The sequence below is a fragment of the Manis javanica genome, chromosome 10, assembly GCF_040802235.1.
Source record: "Manis javanica isolate MJ-LG chromosome 10, MJ_LKY, whole genome shotgun sequence".
Lineage (NCBI taxonomy): Eukaryota > Metazoa > Chordata > Mammalia > Pholidota > Manidae > Manis > Manis javanica.
In genome coordinates this window covers 94,289,500-94,315,796 of record NC_133165.1, presented here as the reverse complement: position 1 = coordinate 94,315,796, position 26,297 = coordinate 94,289,500, and the positions used below count along the sequence as shown (strand labels likewise).

General features: G+C 39.2%; 1 protein-coding gene across 9 annotated transcripts in view; it reads right to left on the bottom strand.

Annotated features, from left to right (window-relative positions):
• Positions 1 to 20,543: 20,543 nt before the first annotated feature.
• Positions 20,544 to 26,297, bottom strand: part of CRADD (CASP2 and RIPK1 domain containing adaptor with death domain) — a 204,412-nt gene continuing 198,658 nt past the window's right edge. For 6 of the 9 annotated variants that reach the window (XM_073213620.1, XM_073213623.1, XM_037023014.2 and 3 more), the window contains one exon: positions 20,544 to 25,853. In XM_073213620.1, coding sequence (XP_073069721.1) covers positions 25,552 to 25,853 — 302 coding nt within the window. In that variant the 3' untranslated portion in view covers positions 20,544 to 25,551. The remainder of the gene's footprint in view (positions 25,854 to 26,297) is intronic. The other 3 variants (XR_012121522.1, XR_012121521.1, XR_012121520.1) reach the window with 3 other exon arrangements.

The window sequence follows — 26,297 nt, the reverse complement described above, 5'->3', positions numbered from 1 at the left end:
AATAAATAAAATAGAGAATAAAACAATAGAAAAAAAACAATGAAACCAAGAGCTGGTTCTTTGAGAAGATAAACCAAAATAGACAAACCCCTAGCCAAATTTATCAAGAAAAAAAGAGGACAAAAATAAAATAACAAGCAAAAAAGGAATAGTTACAATTGACACCACAGAAATACAAAGAACTATTAGGAAATTCTATGAAAAATTATATGCAAATAAATTGGACAACCTAGACAAAATGGATAAGATCCTAGAAAAGTACAATCTTCTAAGACTGACCCAAGAAGAAACAAAAAATCTGAACAGACCAATTACCAGTAAAAATTGAACTGGTAATCAAAAAACTCCCAACAAACAAAATGTTATGTCCAGATGGCATCACAGCTGATTTCTACCAAACATTTAAGGAAGAATTAATATCCATCGTTCTTAAAGTATTCCAAAAAGTAGAAAAGGAGGGAATACTTCCAAACTAATTCTATAAGGCCAGCGCCACTCTATACCAAAACCACATAAAGACACTACAAGAAAAGAAAACTATAGATGAATATCCCCAGTGATATAAATGCAAAAATCCTCAACAAAATATCAGCAAACCATATTCTAAAAGAAAAATACATTAAAAGGATTATCCATCACAACCAAGTGGGATTAATTCCAGGGATGCAAGGATGTTAAAATATTCATAAATCAATCAATGTGATACACCACATTAACAAAAAGGATAAAACCATATGATTATCTCAATAGATGCTGAAAAAGCATTTGACAAAATTCAATACCCAATCATGATAAAAACTCTCAAAAAAATGGGTATAGAGGGAACATACCTCAACATAATAAATGCCATATATATGACAAACCCACAACTAACATCATACTCAATGGCCAAAAGGTGAAAGACTTTCTTCTAAGATCAGGAACAAGACAAGGATGTACACTCTCACCACTTTTATTCAATGCAGTACTGGAAGTCCCAGCTATGGCAATCAGGAAAGATAAAGGATAAAAGTCATCCAAATTGGTAAGGAAGAAGTTAAACTGTCACTATTTGCAGATCACATGATACCATATATAGAAAATCCTAAAGACTCCACCAAAAAAACTATTAGAACTAATAAGTGAATTCAGCAAAGTTGAAGGATTCAAAATTAATACACAGAAATCTGTTGCATTCCTATATTAACAACAAACTAGCAGAGAGAGAAATCAGGAAAACAATTTAGAGATTAAAATACCTAGTAATAAACTTAACCAAGAAGGTGAAAGATCTGTACTTTGAAAATGATAAGACACTCATGAGAGAAATTACTCACATCATAGAGATTAAAATACCTAGTAATAAACCTAACCAAGAAGGTGAAAGATCTGTACTTTGAAAATGATAAGACACTTATGAGAGAAATTAAAGAAGACATAAATAAATGGAAATATATCCCATGTTCATGAATAGGGAGAATTAATATTGTCAAGGCCCCCTGCCCAAAGAAATTTATAGATTCAATGAAATTCTTATCAAAATACCAATAATATTTCAATGAACTAGAGCAAATAATCCTAAAATTCATATGGAACCACAAAAGACCCCAAATAGCCAAAGCAATATTGAGAAAGAAGGATAAAACTGGGGGTATTATACACACTGACTTTAAGCTATACTACAAAGCTATAGTAATCAAAACAGTATGTACTGCACAAGAACAGTCCCATAGATCAATGGAACAGACTAGAGAGCCCAGAAATAAACCCATGCATATATGGTCAATTAATATATGACAAAGAAGCCATAAGTACACAATGGAGAAAAGACAGTCTCTTCAATAACTGATGTTGGGAAAACTGGACACCTACATGCAAGAGAATGAAACAGGATTACTGTCTAACTCCATGCACAAAATTAAACTCAAAATGGATTAAAGACCTAAATGTAAGACATGAACCATAAAACTCTTAGAAGAAAACATAGGTAAAAATGTCTCAAACATAAGCATGGACTATTTTTTTCTGGACACATCTTCCTGAGCAAGGGAAACAAAATAAAAAATGCACAAGCGGGACTACATCAAATTAAAAAGTTTCTGTACAACAAAGGATACCATCAACAGAACAAAAGGCAACCTACATATGGTTGCATATATTCACAAGTGATTAATTTGATAAAGAGTTAACATCAAAATTATATAAAGAGCCCATATGCCTCAATACAAAAACAAAAAACACAAAACAAATAACCTGATTAAAAAAATGAGTGGAGGATCTGAACAGACATTTCTCCAAAGAAGAAATATAGGTGGTCAACAGGCACATGAAAAGGTGCTCCACATTGCTAATCATCAGGGAAATGCAAATCAAAACCCCAATGAGATATCACCTCACACCAGTTAGAATGGCCAATATTGAAAAAAAAAAAAAAGAAAGAAGAAGTGTTGGCAAGGATATGGAGAAAAGGAACCCTCTACACAGCTGGTGGGAAGGTAAATTGGTGTAGCCACTGTGAAAAGCAGTATGGAGGCTCCTCAAAAAACTAAAAAGAAAAATACTATATGACTCAGCAATTCCACTTCTAGGAATTTATCTGTAGAAAACAAAATCCCTGATTCAAAATATTTCTAACCCCCATGTTTACTGACACAAAATTTACAATAGCCAAGACATGAAAGCAACCAAAATGTCCATCAATAGAAGAATAGATAAAGAAGATGTTGGTACATATACACAATAGAATATTATTCAGCTATAAGAAAGAAAGACTGTCATTTTCAACAGCATGGACGGACCTAGAGGATATTACACTAAGTGAAATAAGCCAGGTGGAGAAAGACACATACCATATGATTTCACTTATTTGTGGAATCTAAAAACAAAACAAAACAAAACAAAATGAACAAAATAGCAGTAGACTCATAGATACTGAGAACTCACAGGTGGTTACCATGCAGGTGGAGTTGGGGTAGGTGGGTGGGGAGGGGCAGGGAGATAAAGGGCACAAAAATTCTCAATCATAATATAAGTTGGTCACAGGGATGGTAGTACCACATAGAGAATATAGCCAATGATTCTGTAACACCTTTCTTGACAGATACTAATTAACTTCACTCTTTGGGGTGAGGATTTAATAATGTGTGTAACTGTGGAACCACTGGGTTGTATATTTGAAAACAGTATAATATTGTATATGAACTATACCTCAATTTAAAAAACGTAATCATTAAGAAAACAAATTACATACTGGAACATTTTCTCAGTAAAATATACATGAAGAAAGAATCAAAGGCACTATAAAGAAAAAAATAACACACATTTTCCTATACTTTCTCTGGATTCCCACTAACTAGCATAACAGGATTTTTAAATAGGATATAAATCCAAGAGAGAAAAGAAAACTGGAGAGAAAATGATAGCTACAAAATGTTGCAAAGTTAGAAAGCAAAGGAAGGAAAGCCCAGTGACCTACCAGACCCAGAAAGCTATGTCCTAAGTAAGCAAGCCAAGTAGTAGCCAATTTTCTCATCTGGAACCCAAAAGTTTCAAGAATTAGAAATATCAGGGCTGTACACCTTGGGGAAGAAAAAGAAAACAGAAGTCCAGGGGTAGCTAGACCTCTCTGTGTCAAAATCTTCTACCTTGGTTTGTGCAACCAGATGACTAATTCTCCTTCTAACTCAGCATATAATGGGGCTTATACTCTGGAAAGATTAAAAAACAGGTTTCTGAGATAGGGGACACATGGCACAATTGTAGGCAGTAACCATTTTGAAAATAGGAGGATTAAACAGTAACTATCAAGACTGTTACCTACACTCCAGGCCTCTTCCATCACTTGGTTCCCAGAATATTGTGCAGGATTTAAGAAGATTCTTCTTGGAAGAACATCTAACAAGCCAAAAGAAAAGATTAGGGCTATCCAATTAAACAGCTCAGCATAACCTACCTATAAGTGATCTGGAGTTCTTCCAGCCACACCCACAATTAATTAACAGAACTTTAAATAAGCTTGTTAGTGTCCCACTTTTAACTATAAATGAACAGCCAAGGATCGCCATTTGAAGAAAGCCTCAATCACGAAAGACAGAGATTAAAAACAGAGATGAAGGAAAGAGAAATTACATAAGATGAAAACTATCAGAATGCTAAGAAAATACATTGCAAACATGAAGCAATAGGATATTTTAAAAGGAACATTTGTAAAGCAAAAAGTTTTAGAAATTTTAAAATATGGTATAAATTAAAAATCCAATTAAAAAGTTGGAAGAAAAATTTGGTGAAACCTTCCAAAGGATAACCAAATGAGAGAAAATAGGAGAGAAAAGATACAAACACTCAAGGATCAAGTCATGAATTCCAATATCCAAATAATATAAGTCAAACAATCTAGAGGAAAAAATAGTAAGAAAATGGAGGAAATGAAATCACTAAAGTAATAATACTAGAAGAATTCTTAGATCTGAAAACCACTGTCAGATTACAAAAAGGCCCATCAAGTGTACAGCAAAATGAATAAAGTATATTAGTCAAAATAAATAACTGCCTTTAAGGATATTGAAATCAAAGAGAAAACCCTTAAACTTCTAGAGAGTGAAAAACTACTTAGACTCTGACAAAAAAAACCAAAACATAATGGCTTCTATCTTCTCAACAGCAACACTGGAAATGAGAAAAAAATGCTGCATCAAAACTAATCTTATAGGATTTTATACCTAGTGAAACTAGCAATAATAAAAATAAAAGTAGTAAAAATTAAATAATATTAGGTCTTTTCAGACATGCAAGTTCTCAAAAAACATACCTACTCTTCACTGTTCTCAGGATGTAACTGGAGGAGCTGCTGTACAAAAGTAGGGGGGTCGAACAAGGGAGAGAAAGACATGGGATCCAGGACAAAAGGGCTCCGACACAAGAGAGAGGTGATGGGAATCCCCTGCATGTTGTTGAAGAGAAATCTCAGGATAACAGCCATGCTGCAGGCCTAGAGGATAACTCATCTACATTGGAGCAAATCAGAATACTCTGAGAGGGTGATAGAATGCCCAAAGTGTATGAACATTCTGAGAGGAAATTAAACTCCTGAGAGATAGCTTAGAATGAATTAGTGATAAATACATTGAAAATAAACAAGATAAATAACTCCAGGGAAAACCAAAACCTCTATAAGGAAAAATGACCACAGTTCAACATTCATATTATCACATTAATATTGATTGAACCAAAATTATTGTATGAATATTGGGAGAGTGAAAGATAGGAAGGTGCTTAAGGGAGGAGGTGTTGGTAATGGAAGCTGAGATGACTGCACAGTGACTCCACAGGAAGAAAGCCATAGATAATGCCTAAAGCTTAAAAAATTAGTGACTCGGCAATTCCACTTCTAGGTGTGTGCCCAAGAGAATTGCAAACATGTGTCCACACAAAAAATTATACACAAATGTTTATAGTAGCTTTCTTCATAAAAGTCATAAATTAGAAACAACTCAAATGTCCATCAACTCTTGAGTGGATAAACAAAATATGTTATATCTATAAAACAATGTCATTCAGCTATAAAAAGGAATAAAGTACTGATATATGCCACAACATAGAAGAATTCCGAAAACATTCTAAGTGAAAGAAACCGGACATGAAATGCCACATATTGCATAATTCCACTATACAAATGTCCATAATTGGCAAATCCATAGAGATAGTAAGTGGATTAGTGGTTTGGGGGGACTTTCGGGAGAAGGAAGGGAGTGACTACTAATGTGTACAGGGTTTCTTTTGGGGTTGATGAAAATGTTCTAGAATTTTCTAGTGGTAATGTTTGCATAACTCTATGAATATACTAAAAAAATCACCCAATTGTACAATTATTTAAAAGGGTGAGTTTTACGGTACATGAATTGTACATCAATATAATTGTCATTAAAAAGTCAAGGGGTGACAACTATTAAGAGACATGGTGAATCCCAGATGAAACAGTTAAATAAACTGAAAGTGGTTTGCACAATGGAGTTTTAAGTGAGGTGAATGGATAGTCAGGGGACTGGTGTTCTTTGTAATAAGTCTTGCAAGACTATTTGACTCTTTATAGGATTGCATTACTTCAGTGAAAGTAAAAATGAAAGAACAAGTGACTGAAGACAAGGTGGAAAGATCTGGAAGTTCCTGCCAATACCCAAAGCTGGCAGCACACTCTGGCTTTTGTAAAGGCGGTGCTGTATGAGTGGGCTTCAACATGATTATTGCCCCTTCATATGGCAGGTCCTCCATCAATGTGTTCATTTAACTTGGCAACAATGGACGCACGCTGCAGTGAGCAAGGTGCTGCTCATGTCTTGTCACCATGGCCCCCTCACTGCCTTGCACAGCCCCTGATATATTGGCTTAAATATTCTTAAATTACTGAAAAAATGAAACAAAGTCCTCTTAAGTCCTATAGGCAAACTAGAGGCAAATGAAATATATGATACCTTCTCTTAGAATACTGGGGCCCTGTAATGAAGGTCCAGGACAGTATGGTGAAGGGCCAGGGAGTAAGAAATAGCACCTCATTCCCAGTGCTGTAGAATTGATACATCAAACTTACAGCAATATTTCCAGGTTACAGCTGTTGTATATCATGCCAACCTCTTACTCCATCTGTTCCCCCCCGCCATTCACTAGCATTTGTAAGAGAGATAATCTTTGACTGCCTTCACCCTGTCATTTTTGGCTATGGTTCATAGAACCAAGGAGCATTACTGAGAGGTGGCATCTTGGAGAGGACTCAAAAGCCAAATAAGTCATGCAACTAAGCCACCAAAATGGAAGGCTAACTGACGAGGCTGTGAGGCAGCACATGGGGGGCCAGAGAGTGCTCACAGGAACACTCTGACCTCCAGGGGAGATTAGGCTTCCTTTCACTACACTCTCATAACTTACTGACCTTTCCCTTCTCATCATTTACTACAGCTCATAACTTTTCACGAGACTGTAAGCCCCATGAGGACAGGAACTTTGCTTGTTTGGTTTACTATGATATCTCTCACAATGCTTGGTGCATAGGAAGTACTACAAAAAATTGTTAAATGAATGAATAATGAACCAGGGAAGAGCAGGAAAGCTGAGGTGGCAAAAAAGAAGCAGTGTCTGGAAAAGGAAGAGGAAATTGTGGTGGCTTCATGTGGAATGCCAATAGCCTGCACCTGGAGGGAGAAGCCTCCTCCTGCAGGAGCCACCTGTGCCCGCGGACTCCAGCAGTAAAGACACACGCATACACATGGGCGCTCACCACAGATCGTGTGCACTGGAGCCATTCCTGCCCAAGCAAGCCCTGTGCCCCAAGGGAGGCCACCACAGCTAGCGATCTGGGGCTGGGAAGGGAACTCCTCAAAAGAGATTTACTTGGAAACCCAAACTTCAGGGTGACCAATAGTGACCTCACATAATCTTTGCTGGAATTAACAACTTGAGATGACAGGCCACTTGCCAATCCTGTGGATGATTTAATGAGGTAAACTGTCTGGAGGGCAGGATGCAGTGACAGTCAGCTACAAAGGGCAGGAGGATTATTCCTCGGAGGGTAGAGGAGGCTAATGACATTTCACTTTGCAAACAGTTTTGGAGCCTACTCCTTGGGGACAAAGGGCAGGCTTTGGGGTAGGGAGAGAGAAGAGTGAGGATACTTCAGCGAAGTGGAGAGGGAGCTCAGATTTCATCTGGCTCAATTAAGCCAGAATACTCGGATACTATGACAATTTCTTAGTACCGACTCCATAATTGTGGGAGAAAGAAAATTTAAACCATTTACCTAAAATCAGTATTGTCCAGGATGGGACATGGAATCCCCCTGTTCAGAGAAAAGGAACAGACCTCTTCTCACTGAGAGTCTGGCTTTTCCTACAAGTTCTCATGCAAAAGTCTATCAGAAGTAGGTTATGAATGGAGCTCTTTTCCTTCAGCTAGCTGGACAAATACCCTATTCAAGTACCCATGCCCTGCCCTGCCCACAGACTGTCTCGGCTGGGATTATCTCGGCCTTTGATGAAATCCCACTGGGCATTAACTTGTAGCCTCACATTGCTGGGCTATTTCAGATGACTTTATGGCTGGTGGCAGGCAGAAGCTATTATCGATCATCTATTTTATGAACATCACTCACTAATTCTCTGTAATAACGAGGGGTGAGAGGTGCTGACACCAAAAATCCCGCAGGTGGGCTGCAGACATTTTGATATAAACGTGATGGAGCCATTCTGAGGCTACAGCAGTTCACAAACCCTTCAGGGGTTTATAATGACTAACTCAAATAGGCCTGGGTTCAAATTTTGCACTGCTATGTATTTTGGTGAATGGCCTTGGCTAGGCTGATTAACTTCCTTGAGCCTCAGTTTTCTGACCTGTATAAAATAAGGGAAATAAGACTAAACTCCTGGTTCCGTGGTTGTCAGAGGATTAAATGACACACCCTTGAAATCACCTCCCCCCTGCCAGGCTCATGATAAATGCTCCTCCAGGGCTGCTTCCTCTCTGTTGTCTCCCCTTCCCACTTCTCTGTGCTCATTCTCTGTGAAGGTGGTGTTCCTGCAGAATCAGTCAGTTGAGATGGTGCAGGGATTTAGTTAATTGGACATGTTCTAACACAGCCTTAAATAAACCTCAGCATGCCATCTCCGGGTATCACCCTACGTTACCTGCCCTGGAAACGCTCTTCCTGTGCCAAGCACTGTAGCATGAACCGCTCCCTGGAGCATAGGATGTTCGCTGCAGCATGAGGTGCTGCCCTGGGGAAGCACGGGGCATCGAGGATGTGGAGTGGGAGAACGTTGCAGCCCAGTATTTGTGGATTCACTTTCAACAAATACTGAAAACCTCAATACAAGACAGACACCATCCATTCATTCATCACCAAGTATTTCTATAACATTTATTCAGTGCCTAACACTGCTCTAAGCACTTCACAAATATCTCATTGATTCCTCACAAGAGTGCTGTGAGGTCGGGACTATTTTCCCTGTTTCATAGGTAATGAAGCTGCAGTACAGAGAAGTTACTGAACTTGCCCAAGAAACATGTGCTCCAGATATTTTTGACTCAGTGACAGTAGCATTTACAGTGCTCCATTCTTTGTCAGATGGTGAGGGGTAAGCATATATTTGTTCATGCTTTCATTCATTCACTGAGATTTCCGTTAATCATGAAGCATGTGCCTGACTATTAGGAGAGGTGGGGACATGAGATGCAGGTCTGCCCTCACGGAGCCTGCAATCCAAGTGAGCCTCACTTTTATCCTTTGACTTTGTAACCAGCAAAGAGACAGCCAGCTTGGGTAGGGATGCTGTCACTGTCAGTGAAACAGACTTCTTTGTATTTAGAAATGACTTTCATGGGACATTAAACACACAGGCCTTTGTCTCTATAAGGCCCACGCTTGCAGAGACCTTCATAGTGCAGAAGAGAAAATGTGTGTAGGGCTAATGCCCCCACCACAGACCCATTGGGATATGTGGCCTTCAGAAGGGCCCAGTGTTTTCAAATGTCATTTGTGTATCACTAATGAAGAATATTGTGTGTGAGGTGTTTTTTAAATGTGTAAAGCAGATAAATAATAACAGTGACCCATTATTTCAAATATACTATTGCTTAAAGAAAAAAATTTCAAGTTAATTCAAAGAAAAAAAATTAAACCAATAATAGCCCAGATAGTACATCAAATACTGGAAATTATCAGAGTGGTTCTCAAATGACTACAGTTTGGGAAGCATACCTTGTTTCTCGTGGAGAGAGGCAGCTCTTCATTGTGGAGAGCCATCCCCCTCACTGCCAGGTGCCTGATATCCTAGCCCCTGCCCACAACAGGACAACAGTACCCTCCCCCCACAAGGCATGGTGATAACCCCCCACAAAAAATGCCTCCAAACATTTCCAAATGCCGCATGGTAGAGGGCTGGGGGGATGTGGTACCACCCCTGGTTGGGAACTATTGCTAAACTGAAGATTTTTTGCTGGAGGCCCCAGTGGAAAAACAAAAAGTTATTTTCAGATATTTTTGAAATAGAATGAAGGTAAGATAAAAGTCAAACTCAATTACCAACTGGTGTAGTGCAGGAGGCTTTACAGTAAGCACATGAGAAACCAAAGAAGAGAGCAAAGATGTAGAAAGTCCTGGCAAGCATGGGGACAGACAGAAGAGGCCTGGGGCTGTAGACAGAGCCTCCCAGACTTGGGGTTGCTGCTATGGGGCAAGATTCCTTCCTGGTTGTCTTACATGTGCCATCTGGCATCTGTAAGATCTGTACGACAAAGACCAGAGTGCCCACTGCCTGCTGAAGAACAGTCAATGCAACCTATTGCTTGAACTATATGCAGTATGACACCAAGCCAGGAAGATGCTTTGCAAGGATACAAGAACCATATGATGAAATGTTTGACAGATTTATCAATCATTAATGAAGGAAAAGAAGGCCCCAGAAAACCACGAGTCTCTTTCTAAGTGGCCCATTATGTGCTGCTGACAGTGAGGATGAATTGTGAGATGAAAATAAATGAATGCTGCTTGTATACCACCCAAGATACTGTTCACATCCTTTAAAAATGTTGGTTATTTTTGGTGCCTGTTATTTTTGGTACCTTTGAGCCCCTAGTTTTCCCAGCACACTTCGAGGCTGAGTGCCCTCTGCCTCAATGTGTCTATAGAACAAATCTTTCCAATGTTGACAAATGGTCATGGGAAAAAGCTTCCAATGTCAAGTAAGTTTGGGAAATATTGCCCATTCCTGTTTTGGAGATTCACAATGCACACTGGCACCTTAAAGGTTTTGAGATTTCTTCTGTTCCCTTGGTAATCTAAAAGGTGAAATTCAAATTCCTTGCCTGACTTGAAAAGTCAAAAGACTTGTCCCACTTCATCCAGTTAGGGTCATTTTCGTGGGAGGCAGGTTCCAGTGTTCCTGGTATCTATCTTATCCATCTTCACTTCTGAAACTTCTCTCATACTCCTCCGCCCTCTGGAAATACTCTTTTCCAGGCTTTCTACTTAGTCTGTACTTCTGTCAAACCCCAGCTCAGTATTCATGTTGTAACTACTGTGCCCCACAGTGAATTTTCACTTTACTGTGAATATTCTCAGACCTGTATCTGTACAAGGTGGGTCATGTCACTATAATTGCTTCCATGTTGCCTTGGGATTATTGTCTGGGTATGTGATAGATGCGGTTTGCAAGCTGCTTTGCTTTCCAACTTCTCATGGGAACCTACTGCTGTACTACAGATTTTAAGGGCCTTGTGGAAAAACACTCTTCTTGACACATATCCTGGTGGATGTGCCAGTGGCTGGCTCTGTTCCCTTATAACTTAGGCTCTCTGTGTCTCTATGAATTAGCAACATTGGGTAATGGTTGGACATATGTACTCACATTTTTTTATGTTTAACTACTCTAACACTCTTCAATTAAATGAAATGTCTGCCACAACAGATTCTATCTAAAACTGTATAATGTTGGGGATATTCAAAGTTAAGAATGTGCTCCTGGAAATGGAATTTGACCTGATAACTACATGAATATTAAGAGTTTATTTTTGTTTCTATCTTCATATATTCTCCCCCATCCCCAAGTACCTCTCTTTCTTACAGTCTTTCTCCTATCAGTTAATAGTGATTTGATCCTTCCATTTGTACAGGATAAAAATCTTGATGTTTCATCATTCATTTTTTTTCTTTTTAACATTACATTCAATATATCAGCAAACCTATTGGGCCCTACCTTCAATATATATTCAGAGTCTGGCCACTGCTCACCACCTCCGTGTCCCAGGCTGGGGTCTCCTGGAAACTGATCCTGAGATGGAGTTCAGTGGGCAGGAAGATCACTGGGGGGTGCTCCTGGGACCAACGCCTGTGGAGGGGAGGGACATAGGCTTGGGTAGAGGCAGAAGCTGGGCTGTGATGAGTTCACCACAGAGGCCTGAATTGCCTCCCCGAGGGGCTTCGAGCTGAGCTGAGCCTGGGAAGTGGTCCTGGATGCAGGCTGCCCCGGGAAGGGGAACACCACGGGGCAGGACGGCTCTCTTCAGAGGAGGCAGCTCCCGAAGAGGGCTGACAGCAGAAGGCCATTAGCTGGAGACCTCACAGCTGCTGGAAGACCAAACCTTTCATTCCCAAAGGGGAGCTGAGCAGTGCACCACATATCCACTATGCTTCATCATGACCGTCTTGATCGGAGCCCCTATTTTCTCGGGATTAGTGCAACAGCCTCTCGTTTCCCTGTTTTAGCCCTCTCAAAATGTTGGCTAGATGATCCTTGGAAAATGTAAGTTAGACAACATCATCCGTCTGTTGAAAACCATCCAGTAGTTTCATATATCACCCCAAGTAGAAGTTCAGTCATTACAGTGGCACGTCAGACCCTATGCCTCTGCTGCCCACACTCCCTGACCTCAGCCCTATGACTCACCACCCTGCCCTTGCTCTCTAGCCACTCCGACCGCCTTGCTAGTCACTGACAATGTTTGACAAGCTCGCATCTCAGGCCTTCCACCCAAAGCGCTCGGGCCTCAGCATGGCTCCGTTCCTTACCTCCTTCGGGCTTTTATGCCTGTCCTGTCCTCAGTGAAGCCTTCTCTGCTTGGACTTCTAAGATTGTCTCACTCCTTCGCCTGGTTCTCCACAGCAGGGAGCTCCATGAGGGGAAAGATCATAGACTGTTACACTGCTGTATCCCCAATACCTCTATCCAAGCCTGGCACATAGCATGTGCTCAAAAAAATACACGTCAAATGAATTTCTATAAGTTACAGAAAGAGTTTTCACGACTGGCCCAAATTGCAAATTGTTCCATGGGTTCCCTAGGTCTCTGGGAAAGTCATAATAGCTTTGTTCCCTTTCCTTCTGTTAACCTTTGATCATGCAGGCCCTTTGTTTTTCTTTACCCAGACTAAATGAGGAGATAGTTTAAGTGTCTTTCCTGGAACAGGCAGTCAAGATGGCAGAATTCTGTTTTCACCTCACACCCAAACCTTATAAAAACAGTATTTTCTTTCAAACTTGCTTTAGGTTTCTTAAAAGCCAAAGAAGATACGACTTTTGACAATGTTGAACTTGATCTGAGCCCTGATCACTCCTTGAAAGAAGGGATGATTAAGAAATCCCCGATGTTTTGTGTTCTAAGAAACTACCACAAAGGATGACCCAGTCTTCCCACGTTCTGAGGTAAGACGCACCTCCGTCCTTCTTCATGATTGCCGTAAGACTACAGATGACTCCCCTTGTTCGCTTGCCTCTATAAAACCCAGGTCTCCTTCCCTTTGAAACATCCCTCATTAATAAATATTCTCCCCATTGCAATGGCCTGAATATAACTATACCCATAATGGACTGGTATATTTTGTCTTCCATACTTTCATGAAGAGGGAACTTGTGTTGGGGACTTATTTTTAGCCTCAAAGATAGTGCCTGTTGGAAAATCAGCAGCTGACAACAGTAAGTGACAAAAAATGTCTTTTAACAATAGACAACAGACAACCAGAGTCTCTTCTCCCAGAAGAAAGTCAGCAAGGAGCTCAGTTTCAGAGCAGGGAATAATTACTACTTCCAGAGGCTGAAACTTTATTCAAACAGATAGTGGGACAAAAAGACAGAGTTGGAAATAATTTCCCAGTATATAAAGTAGATTTGGTTCTTCTGAAATCAATTATCCTCAGTATGCAGGGTAGAGAAATCCCAGTCCTTCCCTGTCGAGAATCCCTGGTTCTTAAGAGATGGGGTCAAGGCAGAAGCTCCTGAGAAGGTAGAGATTGTCATACATGCACGTCTCCAAGTTCTTACCTTTCCAAGAGGTGGGTCCAAGAGGGCCAGCAACCTGCCCTCCCATAGGGCAGAAGATCTGTGATCAGCTGTATAAACGTCAGGGTTTAGGGAATCCTGATACTGGGAATCCCCTAAAAATTATATGCCAAATGTGTGTGTACACATGCGCAAGTGCACATTTTTCTAAAGAATGGTTCTATAGCATTTTCATATTCTTAAAGAGAACCATGCCCCCTGAAGAGTAAGAGCCACCATGTATTACAGATATTGTAGGCCTTCAAAAAAATATTCCCCAGATACCCCTCATCCTTGGCCATGACATGACCAGGAGCGCCAAGCTCACCACCAGTCTACGAACGGGCTTACTTCATTTGCAGGCACTCAGTCTTCCCCTGGGATCAACAATGAGCCAGGATGTTATGCCGAAAACCTTGGTACCAGCAAAGCCCTGATCAGATCAATTCATCTCCTGGAAGCTGACAAGAGGGATGTTATAAACCACCAAGAGAAAGTCTAGTAATTATCTGATCAAATCCAACCCATTGGATGTTGTTTTAGGCTTTTTGGGCTGCTATAACAAAATACCACAGACTGGGGAGCTTATAAACAACTTACTGCTCAGGGTTCTGGAGATTGGGAGGGCCAAAATCAAGGTAAGAGCATGGTCCTGTTCTCGTGAGGACCCTCTTCTGGCCCACAGTGTGAGTCTCCTCACTGTGTGTCCTCACATGGTGGGAAGGGCGAGGGACCTCCGTGGGGTCTCTTCAGGAAGGCTCCAGCCTCAGGACCTAATCACCTCCCAAAGGCCTCATCTTCTAATACCCTTATCTTGGGGGGTTAGAATTTCAACCTATGAATTTTGAGGGGACACAAACATTCAGACAATAGCAGATATTTTCCATAAATATTCTCCATTGAGAATGTAATTTGAGACAAAAAACAGCACTGATTAGAGATAGAATGGGAAAATGAAATGGAAACATTTGAGTACTACCAAGACGGTGTGTCCTTTCTTTTTTTCTTTTAAACTACTCAAACCTGAATTTCACGGTCTGTTTTGAATTAATAATAGCTTTCAGAACGATTGCCATATATTTTGCATGATTTTAACACACAAGGCTTAAGTGGCTCACTGAACTTTGTCAGATTTACTTTTCCTATACAAACAGTAAATTCCAACAAGATAGACATCCTTGTTCTTCTAAGCTCTGTTTATAGTTCCAAGAAGTAAATGGCAGTTACTACATTAAAAACATTCCTGTGTTCCAGCAACATCTAATTTTAATTTGCAGGGCTTTTAGAGGAAGAACTAAGGCCTAGAGATGGCACAAGAACCCCAAAATATGCCTGATATCTAAAATCTGAAGCCTGATCCAATTCCACCATGGATGAATAAACCACATGCTTCTCAATGTTGTCTTGGTATTATTGCACTTAGCATATCAGTAAGATCCTTTTAGTTTCTAAATTGCTTCAAGACAGCACCTTGGAGACATCTTTTAGACCCAGGACAAGAAGTGCCACTTGTCATACTGGATGTAAAATAAATTAAGGGGAATTCTGATGTCCATTGCATTAATGTCCCCCAAAGGGACCAATACACTAATTTGGGCAGAACTTACAAAAGCTCACTTAAAGTGAGCCTTTGTGGCCAACTAAATTGCTCCCTCCTCTGTGATGGTCAGTGTCATAATTGCCGGTTGATATGTTTCTCTCCCCAAAAGACTGAGATCCTACAAGCAGGAACTATGTCTTATTTCTCTTTGTATCTCTGGTAGCTCACACAACGGGTAGTTTGCAGATTGTATGGATTCATTTAGTGATAGCCAAGTGTTAGATCAGAATCCCATTCCAATTCTGAATATGCTCTGAAGCATGTCTGCCAGCTCATTGCCTCATCTTTAGATTAGAGCCCTGGTAAAAGTACTAAAGAATCATGCACTTTCTACTTCCATACTGCAAATCACAGCAGGAAAAGGTGATTCTGATCCTCACGCTTCTCAGGGCCTTGGTAACATGAAGAATATTGGAAAAACCCTGATAGCTAAAATAATTCGACTCAAGGATTAAGCAAAACCTTTTTCTGTGCTAGGCACTGTTATAAGGTTTTATCTCCTGGGTGCCTCACTGTAACCACAGGTGGGCACTGTTATTGCACATTTTATTCCTAAGGAAACTGGCATGGAAAGATGGGGCACCTTGCCCAGGTGAGGGGACCTTATGTATTTCCCATGCCCCCCCACCTCTGAAGCAAGGCATAATGAGTCATTCCTCCCATAGACTCAGTACTCAGGCATGGATCTTATTGTACCATGTTGTGATCAGAGATCCATGTTGATCTTGTTGGCCAAGCAGTGAGTACCTGGGACACTGGGACTGTGCATTTATCAGACATCCTTTTCCTCCCCAGTTAGCAGTGACTGGCTTGAAACAGCATCTCAATAAGCGTATGCTGAATGACTGAATGAGGGGAGTTTTTTTCCAGAATTACTCCAAAAATTGTTAGGAGAAAAGAATGAAAAGGCTCATCCTACTGCCTCAGTTGCACTTGTGTGTGTGTGCACACATGTGTGCACATGTCCCATCAGCAACATCTATAGAGATCCACTGAAGCCTGGGGGAATTGACTGGCATTTTAGAACCAACCCTCTATATTTTGCTCGAGTAAAACTAATTTTTAAAATAACTCCTTAAAAGTTATAGTAAGTGAAAGTAGTTTTTTAAAATGTGTGTAACTTAAAGCCAGGCAATCCCACTTCTGGGAGTTTATCCTAAGAATCTTCATGGCTGTATGCCCAGGCCATGAACTAAATCTCTGTTGGGGCTGAGCAGGTAATGCAATTGGCAGAGGAGCCTTTTATCGAAGGCGGGGATTGGTGACATGCTAGAATGGCCTATCATTGCAATATGACAAGGGGGATCCAGAGTAGCCAAACTTTGTTTTTTAATAGGGTTCAGAAATCTCAATTTCAAGACACTGGCTGTAGTAGATTGTAAACAAATAGACCCAAATTATTCCCTTCCCTCTCTCCCTGCTTTTGGTAGAGCCTTCTCACATTGACTCTGGGCTGGCCTTGGGACTCACTTTGGTCAACAGAATTTAGCAAAAGGGATGCAAACAGAGGTTTGAAAAGTGCTTGCACACTGGGGCATGCCTTCTTGCTGCCCATGGGACCCCTGCCACCACTGCCAACTGAAGAAGGCAGGGCAAACTTTATGGGTAGAGATGTGTGACCTGGACACCTCTGTTGCCTCAGGCAACAGCTGGCCACTTGTCAGACATGCAAGGGAGGCCAGCCTGGATCACACAGCCTCGGGCAGCCCACCAGTTGACCAGAGACACATGACAATACAGCAGGGATCAGCTGAGTCCACCAGATCAGAACAGTCCAGCTGGCTCCCAGAACTGTGAGCTAACTTTTAAGCCAATACATGTTGGGGTAATTAGCAATATAATAAAAGCCAATTGATAACAAAATTTAAGTATGCTTGGAGCCAAAAGAGGGATTCAGTTCATTTAAAACCTCTGGTGAATATAAAGATTTAACAACAAGGACTTCTCTTACAGCACATCACTGTTCATAATAGTGACAAAGCAAAAAACCACCTGAAGTCCCATGTAATGTAATACAGGAAAGTAGTTAACAAGTGATGGCACATGCATACACTGGAAAGGTATGTCGCCACTAAAAATGATAGTGTATAGAATAGTAGTGACACACATATCTACCAAATTTGCTGTGTGCCACCAAATTTGGATCAATCGGTACAATATTACTCTTCAACACCCCCACCCCCAACCCATCCCCTGAACACATACTCCTGTAGAAATGGAAGTCAATGAGTTGAGTGGATCACACAGTGCAGAGGAGCAGGCACCCTGTTGTCAGAAGAGATAAAAAGCTCCAAATAAAGCCCAGAATATTTATGGGAATGTGCTCAAGTTTGCTTTTTGAGGAAATTAGGCACAGTGGGGACAGTAAACATCTCTATTCAAGTAAGGACATAGCTCTAAAGGGAGATCGAGCAAGCAGTGGAATGATGGTGGAGGTTTTGGGAGGGAAAGACGTTATTATACTTAGTTGCTAGTGTCTTTTAATGTCTTTAAACATGCTGTCTAAAATCACAGGACTTGAAAGTATGCTTCAAACACAAAGACGTTGAAAATCACCAGTAGAGAAGAATCTTTAATGACATGGAAAGATAGCTGTATGTTAAATAAGAAAACCTGTAAAACAGCAGTATAATACAATTCCTTTTTTAAAAATTGAAGTACAGTTGACAAACACTATCCTATCAGTCTCAAGTGTACAGCATATTCAATATTTTTATACATTATGAAATGATCACCACAATAAGTGTAGTTACCATCTGTCACCATACAAAGGTATTACAATGGTACTGACATACTCCCTGTGCTGTACATTACATCCCATGACTTACTTGTTTTCAAACTGGAAGTCTGTACCTCTTGATCCTTTTCACCAACTTTGCCTTCCCACAACCCATCCCTGCTCTGGTAACCAACAGTTTGTTTCCTGTGTCTATGAGACCGTTTCTGTTATATTTTGCTTGTTCATTTGTTTTGTTTTTTGGATTCTACATATAAGAGAAACCATACAGTATTTATCTGACTTATTTCACTTAACATAATACCCTGTAGGTCCATCCATGTTTTTGCAAATGGCAAGATTTCATTTTTTTAATGGCTAACATTCCAGCGTATAAATGTACCACATCTTCTTTATCTATTCATCTATTGATAGACACTTCTGCTGTTTCCATATCTGGGCTATGTAAATAATGCTGCAGTGCACATAGGGGTGCATATATCTCTTTGAATTGGTTTTCATTTTCTTTGGATAAATAGCCAGAAATTGAATTGCTGGATTATATGGTAGCTCTGTTTTTAACTTCTTGAGGAATCCATACAGTTTTCCATAGTGGCTGTACCAATTTACATTCCCAACAGTGTGCAAGGGTCCCTTTTTATCTACATCTTCACCAACTCTTGTTATTTTCTGTCTTTTTGATAGTAGCCAGTCTGACTGGTGTGAGGTGATTATCTATCTCATTGTTGTTTGCATTTCCCTAATGATTAGTATTGTTGAGTATGTTTTTCACGTGCCTGATGCCCATCTATATGTCTTTTTCGGAAAAATGTCTATTCAAGATCTTTGCCCATTTTTAAATGATTTTTTCTTTGATACTAAGTTGTAAGTTCTTTCTTTATTTTGGGCATTAACCACATATCAGATGTATGATTTGCATATATATTCTCCCATTTAGTACATGTCCTTTTTGTTTTGATCGTTTCCTTTGCTGTGTGAAAGCTTTTTAGTTTGATGTAATCTTATTTGCTTATTTAGCTTTTGCTGCCCTTGCCTAAGGACACTAGCTCAAAAAATACTGCTAAGACTTAGGTCAAAAAGCTTACTGCCTATGTTTTCTTCTAGAAATTTTATAGTTTCAGATATTAATTTCAAGTCTTTAATCCATTTTGAATTTATTTTTGTAAATGGTCTAGGAAAGTGGTCTAGTTTCATTCTTTTGCATGTAGCTGTCCAGTTTCCCAGCACCATTTATCGAACAGACTGTTTCTCCCCATTGTATATTCCTGCTCCTTTTTCATAGATTAGCTGGTTACATATGCATGGGTTTATTTCTAGGCTCCCTGGTTTTTCCATTGATCTATATGTCTGGTTTCATGCCAGTACCATACTATTTTGATTACTATAGCTTTGTAGTATAGTTTGAAATCAGGGGCCATGTTACATCCAGCTTTGTTCTTTCTCATGATTGCTTGGCTATTTGGGTTTTTTTTTTTGTGGTTCTATACAAATTTTAGGAGTCTTTGCCTCCTGTAAAAAACTGGTATTCTGATGGGGGTTGCACTGAATCTGTAGATTGCTTTAGGTAATATGGACATTTTAGCAATATGAATTCTTCTAATTCAGGATAATGGAATATCTTTCCATTTATTTGTGTGATCTTCTATTTCTTCCATCAGTGTCTTATAGTTTTCAGAATATAGGTCTTTCACCAACTTGGTTAAATATATTCATAGGTATTTTATTCTTTTTAATACAATATATTTATTAAAGTATCATTGATATATAATTTTATGAAGGGTTCACATGAACATTGTGGTTTCAACATTCACTCATATTATCAAGTCCCCACTCCCTCTCCCATTGCAGTCACTGTCTATCATTGTTCCTTCAGTTTTGCTTTGTTGTTATACTCCAGAAATGAGTGAAATCATTTGGTACTCGTCTTTCTCTACCTGGCTTATTTCACTGAGCATAATATGCTCTAGCTCCATCCATGTTGTTGCAAATGGTAGGATTTGTTTTTGTTTTATAGCTGAATAATATTTCATTGTGTATGTACCATATGTTCTTTATCTATTCATATTTTTGACACAATTTTAAATCCAGTTCTCTTCTTAATTTCTCATTCTGATAACCAATTACTAGTGTATAGAAACACAACTGATTTCTTATGTTAATTTTATAACCTGTGACTACTGAATTCATTTATTACTTCTAATAGTTTTGGGTGGAGTCTTTAGGGTTTTTATATATAGTATCATGTCATCTGCAAATAGAATTTTACTTTTTTCCTTTCCAATTTGGATGACTTTTTTTTCTTTTCCTTGCCTAATTGTTATGGCTGACACTTCCAACACTATGTTGAATAAAAGTGGTGAGAATGGGCATCCTTGTCTTGTTCTTGATCTTAGAGGAAAAGCTTTTAGCTTTTCACTGTAGAACATGTTAGATATGAGTCTGTTATATACAGCCTTTATTAATACTGAGGTATGCTCTTCTATACCTACTTTGTTGAGAGTTTTTATCATAAATAGGTGCTGAATTTTGTCAAGGGCTTTTTCTGCATATATTGAGATGATTCGATGATTTTTATAGTTCCTTTTGTTAATGTGGTATATCATGTTGATTGATTTATGGATGTTGATCTATCTTGAATCCCTGAAATAAATCCCACTTGATTGTGGTTTATCCTTTTAAGGTACTGTTGAATTTGGTTTGCTAATATTTTGTTGATTCTTACAGCTATGTTCATCAGGGAGATTGGCCTATAATTTTCTTTCTTTGTGGTATCTTTGTCTGGTTTTGGTATCAGAGTAATGCTGGCCTCATAAAATAAGTTTGGAAGTGTTCCTTCCTCTTCATTTTTTATAGTAGTTTGAGAAGAATAGGTACTAACTCTTCTTTTAAAATTTTTGGTAGGATTCACCTGTAAGGCTATCTGGTCCTGGGATTTTGTATTTTGGGAGTTTTAAAATTACTAATTTATTTCCATTACTTATAATTGGTCTGTGCAGATTTTCTATTTCTTTGTGATTCTGTCTTAGAAGGTTATGTGTTCCTAGGAACTTATGCATTTCTTCTAAGTTTTCCAGTTCATTGTTATATAATTTTTCATAGAATCTTAAGATCCTTTGTATTTCTGTGGTGTCAGTTGTAACTTCTCTTTCATTTCTGATTTTATTTATTTGCACCATCTCATTTTTGCTTGATTAGTCTAGCTAGAAGTTAATGATTTTGTTTATTTTTTCAAAGAACAAGCTTTTAGGTTCATCGATCTTATCCTTTTAGTCTCTATTTCAATTTATTTCCACTCTGAATTTTATTATTTCCTTCTTCCTACTAATTTTGGGCTTTGTCTGTTCTTCCTCTTCTAGTTCTTTTAGGTATAATGTTAGGTTGCTCGCTGGGTATTTTTCTTGTTTCTTGAGGTAGGCCTGTATCACTATGAACTTCCTTCTGATAACTGTTTTTGCTACTTCCCATAATTTTGGAAAGTTGTATTTTCATTTTCATTTTTATCAAGGTATTTTTTCATTTCCTTTTTTATTTCTTCATTGACCCACTGGTTGTTTAGTAGCATGTTGCTTAGCTCCACGTGTTTGTGTTTTTTCCAGTTTTCTTCTTGTAATTGATTTCTGTTTTTTTACCATTGTGGTCAGAAAACAAGCTTGATATGATTTCAGTCTTCTTGAATTTATCAACACTTTTTTTGTAGCCTAATGTGATCTATCCTGGAGAGGATTTCTTGTGTACTTGAAAAGAATGTGTATTCTGCAATTTTGGATAAAATATTTTACATATATAATGTCTATATATCATGTTTACTGATTTATGGATGCTGAACTCTCCTTGCATCCCTGGAATAAAGTCTATATATCTATATACATATACCCATATACTAAAGTCCATTTGGTCTAGAGTGTCATTTAAGGCCAATGTTTTCCTACTGATTTTCTGTCTGGACACTTTATCCATTAATGTAAGTGGGGACTTTCATTCCCTACTATTATTTAACTACTGTCAGTTTCTCCCTTTATGTCAATTAATATTTGTTTTACATATTAGGTGAGCCTATATTGAGTGCATAAATATTCTCTTTTTCTAATCAACTCCTTTATCATTATGTAATGCCCTTCTTTGTCTTCTGCATCAGTCTTTACTTCCCTGAGGTAAGTATTGCTACTCCAACTTTATTATGTTCCATTTTCATGGAATATCTTTTCCATCACTTTCTGTCTGGGTGTGTCTTTAAATCTGAAGTGAGTTTCCTGTAAGCAGCATACAGATGGGTCTTGTTTTTATCCATTCAGTCACCCTATATCTTTTGATTGGAGCATTTAGTCTAGTCACATTTAAAATTATTATTGATAGGTATGTACTTATTGAAATTTTGTTGTTTTCTGGTTGTTTTTGTAGTTCTCTGTTTTCTTGGTCTATTCTCTTGTGATGTGATGCTTTTCTTTAGCGTTATGTTTGAATTCTTTTCTCTTTACTTTTTTGTGTATCAACTGTGGTTTTTAGATATCATTAGGTTCATATATAAATCCTATATACACAGCAGCCCATTTTAAGCTGATAGTCACTTAAATTCTAATGTATTCTAAGAACATTATATTTCTAACCCACCATGTTTTATGTTTTGACATCATATTTAACATCTTTTTATTTTGCATATCCCTTAAGTACTTATTGTAGTTAGTTGATTTGATACAGTCCTACTGTTATAAAAAGAATATACAGGTATAGGAAGTAGCTGGAGGATAGAGACCAAAACTGGGGTGTAACAGTGGTTATTTTTGGAAAATGGAAGTAGAGGTAATTCTTTTTTTTTTTTTTGCTCTTGCTCACTGGCATTTTTTCAAACTGGTATGATGAGCATGTACTATTTTAGTGCTGAGAAAATTTATAAAAGTTATAGTTTTGGAAAAGTTAGGGAGCATACTTACACATGCACACACCCCAAACCAAAGTGGACGAAGACTTTTTTTAGGGTTTCTGTGGGTTTTTTTTTTGTCAGCACCTGTAAATGCTCTATCACCTCTTTGAATTCACTCAGAATTTTATTGGGGGCAGCTAATCTCTGGATATGTAGAATCTTCTCCCATGCAAAAACACATGGACTCCTTGTAGGCACATCACCTCCTAATTCTCTTGGGAGGTAGACAGCTGCCATGTCATCACTCTTTGCAACCAGAGGTAGAAATGAGGCAGTGATCAGGATGCTCTGTTCTTCCATTCTGTAAATCTTCTGCAACAAATGAGCAGACCTAGATGATGAGGCTGCCATTTGATGGTGGAGACACCCTGCTTATAAGGCAACAAGTCAGAACTCTCTAATGGCCCTGGCAGTCCACCAATGGTCCCTGGAAGTCCATCAAGGGCAAGTGCATCACAAACTGTTCCTTCACTCCTGACAAAACACAGAAATCTTTGCGCATGATAGATTCTTTAAAGATGACCTAACTAATCATCAGACCCACTTCTAAAATGCCATCTAGTCGGATGCAGCAGAGCCTGGCTATACTCACTCATCCATAAATGTGGTAAGAACAAAAGCTAAAGAAACACTCTCTTAGCAAAACCCAGGGGGACTAAATAGCAACATAACAAGTCCAAGGTTCAAAATGACAAGCAGTTTAGTGAGGATGCCATAGAAGTACAGTCTGTCACTGGGTGCAATGATGGGGCCAAAATTATAAGAATTTTACAAGGTAATGAATTAATGGCTGGGCTATATAAAAGGAAAATTCAAGTTGAGAAGGCCAGCAGATCATCCTGAACTGTTTGTTCAACCATGAAGCAACCGATCTTTTTGAGTAAACAGAATATGATTACTAGAAATATGAAAGGATGTTATCAACACATCACTGTCATCTTTTTTAGCACCCACTTCACATTCGACTCTACCACTCTGTATACTGGTCCTTGGAATGGAGAGAGGTAGAAAGTATAATTTTTATACCTTTGAAAAATCCTGACTTAGGTTAGGGTTAGGAAACAGAGTCTCCAATTATTCAGGACAGACCACAGATTGAGACAGTTCACCTGCCCCCCTACTGACTGGACCCACTGTAGTGTTAATAAAAGCACATCACATTTTAAAGCTTAGCAAGAAACATGGTAACAGAACTTCTGCCTACAGAGTGCTCAGCATTAGCCACTATTCAGCTTTGTCTGTGAACTGCATCCATGTTCAGCCACAGCAGCAAATGAACAGTGGCCATTTCCTGAGTGCTGACTATGGGCCAGGGCACTAGAAATCTGCCCTGGGCAGACATTATTCCTTTAATCATCACAAAAATCTTGGAGGTGGGGACAACTGTTTCCTCATTCCTAAAGGCTTGGAGAAGCAAAGTTACCTACCGTGGGCAGTGCTGCTCACAGGGGAGCAGGATTCACCCTGTTCAACAGGCACACAAGAGAAAGGAGAAGCAGCAGGGGGCAGCTAGAAAGGGCACGGAGGAGCAGGGCTCCAAAGATGCCCTCCGGCTCCCTCGCCCCAGGCAATCACTCAATCTCGACACAGAAGGAGGCTCACCTCTATTGCCCAACTACCTCGCAGGGTTTTTTGTGAGGTCCAAATGAGATCACGTATATGAAAAGCCTTGAAAACAGTAAAGCATTTGATAAATACCATGTTATTAATAAAAAGACAGAAGACTTAGTCATACTCCTTAGGAGTACAATCCTTCAATCATTATGGCTTCAGTGGAAAGACCACACCTGCCTTTGACCCACAAATAAATCCTTTAAATAAATGGCATGGGATTTTCTTAAGTAATCTTTTAAAGATGAAGGGCTCAGGAATGCATGCTGGTACTTGAACTGGTCTTTGCAGGGAGCTTTAGTATCTTAAATTTGACTCAGACACCCTGCCTGAGCTATTTATCTTAACTGGAGAAAGTAATTTTGCTGTTACTAACAATTCTGTTCCAAAGTGATTACTATTGTAATTTTATACCCTTAATCTATGCAATAAAATAAGAAAAACAAACAAACAATACTTTCTCATGAATAGGTAGATCATATTATATATAGTAATTCACTATTTATTATCACCCTTATTAACAGCAAAGTTCACAGTTCAGTTCCCAGATAACATGAAAGTAGATGTTTTATGTATTGGACACCTGCATGTAATGTGATAACACAGTATATTTTTTTGAGCCACTATGATTTACCAATTTATTAAAAGGCAACCACACAATTAAATCAATGTAATCTTCAAGGAACTAAAAACAATGAATTATCAAGCCAATGTGGGAGACCTACTGAGTAATCTGGCCTTTCAAGTAATGTCCAGTAGAAATCTTATTTTCTCCGTTCATCTAAGTATCATTGAAAACAAAAGACCAAAAAATAAAAATAAAACCCCACAACTACCTGCCCTGGGTGAAAGTCAGGATTCGGCACATGCCACTTGGGCATGTGCTCCCCAGCAGGCTGATGGAGGCAGCATCATTCCAACATGTGCTGGAGCACTGAGGGGTCTGCCTCCACAGCCTGGAGCCCCCTGTGCAAGCTCTGGAAGGTGGCCTGCTTCCCGTAGCGCTGCCTCCAATGGACGAAGGCCTCCACCATCTGTGACTGCACGTTGTGGGGGTGGTTGGCCTTACAGCGGTAGATATCTGTCTGGGACAGTCCCAGAGACAACACCACGGGCTCCCACTCAGGGCCCAGCTTCTGGGCCAGCTGGTTAATCTGCCGGTCCGATGGAGAACTGTTGAGGATGTGCGGCGGGATGCCAGTTATCTGGTCATCTGAGGAGGAGAAAAACATGAAGGGGAGAGAACAAGCAAACACATTAGATGGGGGCAGAAATGGAAAACAGGAAGAATGACACGACACTTCCAAATGGCTGGGGCCAGCTTTTCCAAATTTTCTTGGGGGCTGCTCAGTACAAAGCAATACATAGGGACTTAAGAATACCATTTAGCATCTGAAAATGTTTGTTACAGAAAATTTGACAAAGAAACTTAAGAATAAGAAACATAAAAATAAATTAAATAAGATAAATCCTACCAGAGAAACCCACTGATAATAATTTGATCTATTTCCTTTCAATCTTTTATATATAAAACATACATTTAGGATTACATGGCATGTACGACTTCATAACATGCTTTTCTCACTTCCTTCTCTTCCAGAGAGGCCAGGCAGGGGATTTGGGGGGAATTTAAGAATGCATGCACAGGCCCCAGTTC